This window comes from Aplysia californica, unplaced genomic scaffold, assembly GCF_000002075.1.
Source record: "Aplysia californica isolate F4 #8 unplaced genomic scaffold, AplCal3.0 scaffold00084, whole genome shotgun sequence".
NCBI lineage: Eukaryota > Metazoa > Mollusca > Gastropoda > Aplysiida > Aplysiidae > Aplysia > Aplysia californica.
Window position 1 is genome coordinate 1,490,980 of NW_004797354.1, and position 7,680 is coordinate 1,498,659.

General features: G+C 39.0%; 1 protein-coding gene across 1 annotated transcript in view; it reads right to left on the reverse strand.

Moving 5' to 3' along the window:
- Window positions 1–1,120, reverse strand: part of LOC101851633 — a 4,696-nt gene extending 3,576 nt beyond the window's left edge. The window contains exon 1 of the mRNA XM_005094555.3: window positions 1,027–1,120. Coding sequence (XP_005094612.1) covers window positions 1,027–1,048 — 22 coding nt within the window. The 5' untranslated portion in view covers window positions 1,049–1,120. The remainder of the gene's footprint in view (window positions 1–1,026) is intronic.
- Window positions 1,121–7,680: the final 6,560 nt, after the last annotated feature.

Here is a 7,680-nt window from a genome sequence, read left to right on the forward strand (position 1 = left end):
ACACACACACACACACACACACATACACACACACACACACACACACACAGTCACCGATTTTACTGATATTGTCAGTAATCACCTAATCTAATGTGTGTTTTTTATGTGAGTGGGGACACCGATGAGTGTTGATAGAGACCATGAAACTCTATAATAGATTTGACAGATTTATCATTAGTGTCTGAGATATCTTCAAATTGTAAATTGAAGTCCCCTCAAATTATAGGCTGTGTTCCATTTATTTGGAGGGAGATGAACCTGTGTCCCGGTAGAGTTAAGCCGGCAATAATGATTTCATCTCCCACGTTCCGCAACCATGACTCCGTAAAAAATGCGATATCGGAGTTAGACTCATATATTAAATCTTTGAGTAAGACGGTCTTTTTGTTAGGTTGACTGTGTGTTCAGTAGAATGATTTTAAGATTACTTGACAAATCAGTTCTTTTTGTGTCAGTGGCAATTAGGTTCTCGGGAGTAATGACGCTTCGAGGTTCATTGAAACTAACACACCTATTCCCTGTGACAACAATTTTTGGTCTTTGTTTTTTCTACCTCCTGGTTTCCTTTGATTAATAATCAATAACAATAGCAATAACAATAATAATCAGAATCAGAATCACATAAATAATAATGCTTCATAAAGCAAGAAAAATTGTAAGTTCTAACAAGAAATGTGAAAAAAGAAACGGTTGGTAACCTGCGGGGGATCCAATTTAAAAGACACAACAAGCAAAGGAGTAAATGAAGGGCTTTATTAAGATAAAGCACACTGAAAAGAATTACACGTTTTTTAAAAATTGTTTTAACTAGCCTGAAACGGAAAAAAATGCCAAGTCTAACCTCAAAAGAAACTAAAACAAATTAACGGCAGAAAGTATTGAAGTACATTATATTTAAAAATAGCATTCTTTGACGACATTCTTTATACACACATAAAACTCTTACGTTTTTGACTAATTTTGCTGAATCAAGGATATTGTATAACCTGCAGTTGCAAGTCACAAGGTTGTAAAGTCTCTCCTTACCTTGTCTCACTTGCTGCTCCATTTACTGACTGCAGGCACTACACTGATCTAGGTAGTCTATTTATATCCCGCGTCACTTGTTAGCTCCGGTAGGTTACAGAACACCTGGTCCTGATGAAGGGGTGTTTTCCACGAGCCTTAAATATATATGCGGGGACACACCAGTCTATTTTTAGAGCGTTCCAGTTACATGGGGTTCTCTAGAAGCGTCACGATTGGTCGTATTGATCGGTTGATCCAAAACAGACGAGTTATTGTTGTCTTGGGGTTGACCCCAAATAGGTTTACCACAAGATTGCTTCACATGAGTCATGCTTGCGTCATGTTGCTGATAAAGTAAGACCGCTGATTGGATGAAGAGGAACGTGTACTTACCTTAGTTATTAATAGAATGGCATTGCTCATTTGTTCCACATCTGAAACTTTATTTTTTAAAAACAGTTTTCACATTTCTGTCTGCCCAAACTTTTCTTAGGAGGCGGGGGAAGGGGGGAGGAGGAAGGGGGGCGTGTAAACATATTCTGTTCAAAGCAATATTCTACGTTTGATCTTATTTTACCGATACAATAAATAGTAGCCTTATGAAAAACCTGTATTCTTTTCGTTGTTGTTTGTTTTTGTTTTTTCTAATGAAATAATATCTCTGGTTTGCCAACGTAACTTTTGTCTATGTCAATTTTTTTTTTTTAAATCAGGGTTCCGTGAAAGGTGGAAACAAATCGAAATTCGTCAGACAAAGAAGGCCAAATGCCATAGTAAAACAAACAAATCAGTCACCACCACTCGACGAACGAACGACACTTCTGTACGAGTTTGTGTTGATTTCCATTTTTATGGACTGGGTTTACGAACTGAGTTGTTGGTGGGACTTCTAGGTTATGATGTATCACACGCTTCCCTTACCAGAAGCTGAATATTATGTATTGTTTCCCATTGGTCAACTTGGGTACACATTGGGAGCGACTTGAGCAACATGCCTGCATCATCCATTGGAAGGACAGACACTTATGACAGGTGACTGTATAATAATTATAATAAAATAATTATAATAATAATAATAATAATAATAATAATAATAATAATAATAATATTAATACAAATACATGTAATAATAATAATAATAATAATAATAATAATAATAATAATAATAATAATAATAATAATAATAATAATAATAATAATAATAATAATATTAATAATACAAATACATGTAGTAATAATAAGAAGAAGAAGAAGAAGAAGAAGAAGAAGAAGAAGAAGAAGAAGAAGAAGAATAATAATAATAAAACAATAATTACCATAAAAAATAGATTGCATTTATATAGAGTATATTTGCTACTCCCATACGAGTATAAGCTTTGAACGCTTCACATTAATCACATGATCACTGAGCGATTCACACAAGATAAAATAGTTCACAGTAACAAGAAAAAAAACCCAACAGGTCAACCACATAAAGAATAACTTTCACAACCATACAATATACACGTATTAACGACAGTACAAACAAAACATAGCAGCATTTACAAACACACTATAACTAAGAATTGAGAGCCTTGATCAATCGCTTGAACGTAATAAGATTTAATTAATTCTCTGAGACCCTGAGGCAAGGAGCTCCAGATTTAGGGCCAAAATATGAGAGACTTTTCTCACCAAAAGATTGTAATTTCATTGTAGGGGCTCTGAATTTTGATACATCTGTGGATGACCGTGGCCAACGAGAAGAAACGTACGGTGCTAAAAGTTCAGATAGATATGATGGGGCCTTTTTGTACAGACATTTATATCAGATGGTAGAATATTTACATTGAATTCTTCTATCAGCTGGAAACAAATGCAGAGCAGAACTAACATTTTTGATGCAGTACCTTTCTTCTTTTTATTCAGCACTAGTCTTGCGGCGTTATTTTAGGCCACTTGCAATCTCCTCATTCACTCACATGAAATACCATACCGAACAGAATTACAATAGTCAAGTTTTTACAAGGAAAGAGAGACAGAGACCATGCATGCACTATCAGGAGAAATAAGGAGCCTTGTCTTACTAATTCTTCAGAGATCAACGTAACATACATTGAATAACATGAGTTACTTGGTTGCTCATGGACATACAGGTATTCCCAATCGAAATAGATACCAAGGTTCTTGGCCTAGTTGGAAAAGGATATACTAGTATCTTCAATTTCTAAATGGCTTCTATTTACATTATCAAGGTTTTTTTAAACTCCCAAAGAGAATGATTTCCTTTTTTTTTTCTTCATTCAGTATAAATTTTCACCTTTTCAATGAATTTCTCTACTCTTTCTACGAATCCATCGTTGTTTTATGGATGAAAAGAGTCATATATCGGCGTAAAAGTGGTAGCTGAGTTAATACTTTTATATTTCAACAGCAAGTGATTATGTACACATTGTGAATAGTACTGGGCCTTAAACTAAACCTTCAGAATGCCCTTTAGAGACTTGATGTGTGATTACCACTTCAGTGATTTGACTAATACTCGTAGTTCTTGAACCATTCGATAGCAGACTTAGTAAAATTACATTATATATTTATGTACTCAAAAGTGGAGAAAGTTAAAATTCGATTTTTTAAAAATCCAAACATCATGCATTGCAGACCCATGACATAGCTAAAATTATATCGAACAAAAAAACTGCAAGGGGGACGGGGGGTTGGAAGCGGCCACTTCAACCCCCCCCCCCCCTTGAGATTTTTCGATTAATTTAACACCATATTTTATAAACCCACGACCATATTTGCCTGCCTGAGACGGCCAGGCGTGGTCTCTCGGTTGGTCATAAATTTTTAATTTGTCCCTGACGCTGTGGACGGACCGTCATAATCCGTTCACCTGTAGTTATTCTTAGTCCCTCCAATGAATGCTTACCCAAATTGACCTACAGGTAACAATACATTTTCAGCTGCGGGTGAGGGAAGCGTGTGATTTGTCACAATCTATTAGCTCCGCCCTCAACTCATACACAAATCAAGGGGGCTCTCGTGGTCTGGAGGTTAAGGTGTTCGCCTCTCATTTAATAGGGTTCGATTCCGGAAAACGACGGAAAATTATCTTCTCTAAAAATGTTCTTCTTTCACTTTCACATCCTTTCCTGCTCTCTAGCAATGTTCTGTTGTCTTCGTCTCCACTTTCTGCCATCACCCCATCAGCTCGTTTACCCCCTCCTATGGGCACCTGACTCTTTCTGCTGCCTTTTTAACTGCTACTCTTTGGCATTCTTTAACTTTGCTACTGCTGTGTTTCAACCACACCCCTGATCTTATGGTAGGTAAGATCTACACCTTGCTTTCACAACACAATTCGCAGGCATGAAAACAAACGCGTTTGTTTTTGTAGGTCGATCGGTTCATGCCACGATGGCCGCTTTGCACCCTCAATTTGGCTAGCTCCAACTACCCGATGGGCTGGACCTGACCCGACCTGATCGTATAAGTGGGCTCCCCCTATTAATTTACAAACTCAAATAACGTTGCCTTAAAATTACTGAGTTATTTCTCCAAAGAAGCTGATCGAGGCCGTCTCATTTATTCTATAACAAATCCCGAAAAAAAGGTCAAAGCATGTATGTGTAAAAAAAAAAGGGGGGGGGGGGCGGGACTCTACCTATGGACCTGCACGAGGTAGTGACATGTCTATTTGTGCTTCAAATAAAACACTCTGTTGACCCCCGTTTTGGGGTTTGACCCCCCTCCCTCCTCTGAAATTTCTGGCTTAGCTCCTGCAACGACACCCTGTATTGTTATAGTTTTAGCATAGTACCGTGCTTGCTTTAAAAAGTGTGGGGTTGAGTTTAATAAGCATAATTGATAATGATTTTATAGACAGCACCTCTTTATTTTGGTTGCATATGCACGGCAATCGATATTTTTTTGGTCTTTTAGAATTCAGAGGCGCACGCAAAAAAATCAGAGAGATTCGTCACTTAGATTCGGTGTAATGAGGAAGACAAGCTGTTCCATTAGGTGTTGTCCGGACTATAATAGTAAAATTATTTATACGCCGTTCGCACCACTGTGCCTCGCGTATTGAGCTGTGCACTGCTAGCAGTGAGCAGTAAAATAATTTATATCCCCGCATTTACTACCGCTCAATGCAAGCAGGATCAGAATTATACGAGGGAGAGGCATCTAATTTCTTTTTTAAATTTCATATATATTTCCTCTGTTATGGTGAATGGGAAATAGGAGCATAGTGGTGGTCATAGAATCCTCAGCGTGTTTGAAAGCAGATCAACAATAATATCTAAGTTTTGCAATATTATTACACAGACGCATACACACAAATATACACTCATACACACATATTACTTAATATGTTATACATACCAAACAACCTATGTCTGTGGTGTAGTGGTAGGCACTTCGTTGTAAAAAGTACAAGACCCGAGTTCGATTCCAGAGTAAGCAAGAATTTTTATAAAGTATTTCGTCTTTTTCTGATTAGACGTTGTATCACTCTCAGCCAGGGTTTGCCCTGACAGGCAAGCAAGCGTCAGAGAATAATGTGTGTGCGTGTGTGTGTGTGTGTGTGTGTGTGTGTGTGTGTGTGTGTGTGTGTGTGTGTGTGTGAATGTGTGTGTGTGTGTGTGTGAGAGAGAGAGAGAGAGAGAGAGAGAGAAAGAGAGAGAGAGAGAGAGGGGGGGATGGAAAGGATTGGCGGAAGGAATGTTGGGGCAAACGATTGGGTGTGAGAGAGAGAGAGAGAGAGAGAGAGAGAGAGAGAGAGAGAGAGAGAGAGGGGGGAGAGGGGGGGGAGAGGGAGAGAGAGAGAGAGAGAGAGAGAGAGAGAGAGAGAGAGAGAGAGAGAGAGAGAGAGAGAGAGAGAGAGAGAGAGGTAGATAGAGATATGGAAAGGATTGGCGGAGGGAATGTTGGGGCGAACGATGGGGTCGGCAGGTACAGACTTCAACAAGAGTTAGGGACCACTTGCAAACACTCTGAGTGGTCTTCTTGGGTCGACCTGCTCGATGGTGTTTTTGGACTTATCCAGTGGCGTGGTGGTGCTGCCTCAGGCGGAAAATGACTGTGTATGACACTGAGAGCCTTCAAGCAACTTCTCGGGCTCCAACTCCATCCTCCAGCCATGCGATAGCTCTGGCACAATCAAAGTCTCTCAGCTTTCGTCTTGGTGGTATGTTGATGCGATACCGGATTTTGCACAAACGGTGGCTTGTATTGCCACCAAAGTGAGCACAGTTTGATACCGTACATCCGTTTATGGCGTGCACCAGAAATTTTAACCGAGGAAAGTTCTTGGTGTCGGACAAAAGTCGATAAAAAACAGCAAATTTGGATAAGATTCCACGAGGATTTCCGTGCTGCACGTGGTGGTTTTGGTCCATTAGGAGGCTTTGCAGTACGCAATGATAACCCATTAACACTTTCAGAGTAAAGCATTTTGAAACATACCTTGCTGTCTTTTTTTTCGGATATTTTAACAAATTAGGACTGTCTGTCAAGGTGGTCCTTAACCTTTGTTGAAATCTGTATAATTATGTTGTTAGATAATTGAGAAGAGATCATGTAACGCCGTGTGTGGAATAAGAGTTTAGAGTACAAAATGAAATTCATAGTGTTGCGAGCTCCGAAAAACTCTTAGGCTCTGGCTACACTGCCAGCAGAGCGTGATATCCAACCAGCCATAGTGATAAGTGACTTGCGTGTGGAAAAGAAAATACAGCCCTGGTGAGCGAACAGACAGTAGATAGGATGCCTTTTTGGTTGCTGTTTTTTTGTTGTTGTTGAAAGAATAAATTAATAAATTAATAAATTAATACGTTTAAAAGATGTAACATTTCGTAGTTGATCACGAAATGGCAATACACTTGAGTTTTATTATTTTTTAACCCCACCAAAATACCCCCACCCCTCTAAAAAAGCAACAAAACAAAACACAAAGAAAACAGCTAAAGTTTTCATGAACGCCAAGTACATTAAAACATCATCACTGCTTTCTATTGTTCGCCACTTCGATCGCTTTCTAACCTACTTTCAATTGATACAAAGAAAAGCGGGTGACAATGAGGTGTTGTACAGTGAGCGCATTGATGGCAGCGTACAGCGTTTTACATACAAATTTACTTATTTTACTTAAAACTAGCACGTGTTTATTTATTTTTTACCACCCTAGTGCTTTTAGTAATAACGGTGACGTCGGTAGTCTAGTAGCTAGGCTACCGGACAGGCAATCGTAGCAATGGTTGGAGAATTCGAGCCTCAGTCTGGGACGAAGTTATGTCATTGGAAAAGGCACTTGACACTACTTTTCAGCTGGCTATGGGGTTTCGGTAAAGAACGTTTAATTTGGGGTTCATCTCTTAAATAAAGACATAATATTGTAATTTTGCACAACTCCCTGCCAGTGAACGTAGAAAACTAGCAAATGGCACAGAGACAGGGCAAGGCAGAAGAAGGGTCGTCTGTATTGTCTCGTAGCATTATGAATTATGATGATACAGTTGAAGGAAAGAGAGAGAGAGAGAGAGAGAGAGAGAGAGAGAGAGAGATAGATAGAGATAGATAGATAGAGAGAGAGAGAGAGAGAGAGGAACGAGGAGAGAGAAACAGATAAAGACAGAGAAAGAGAGAGAAGAAAGGGGAGAGAGGAGAGAAAGACAGACACATGCACAC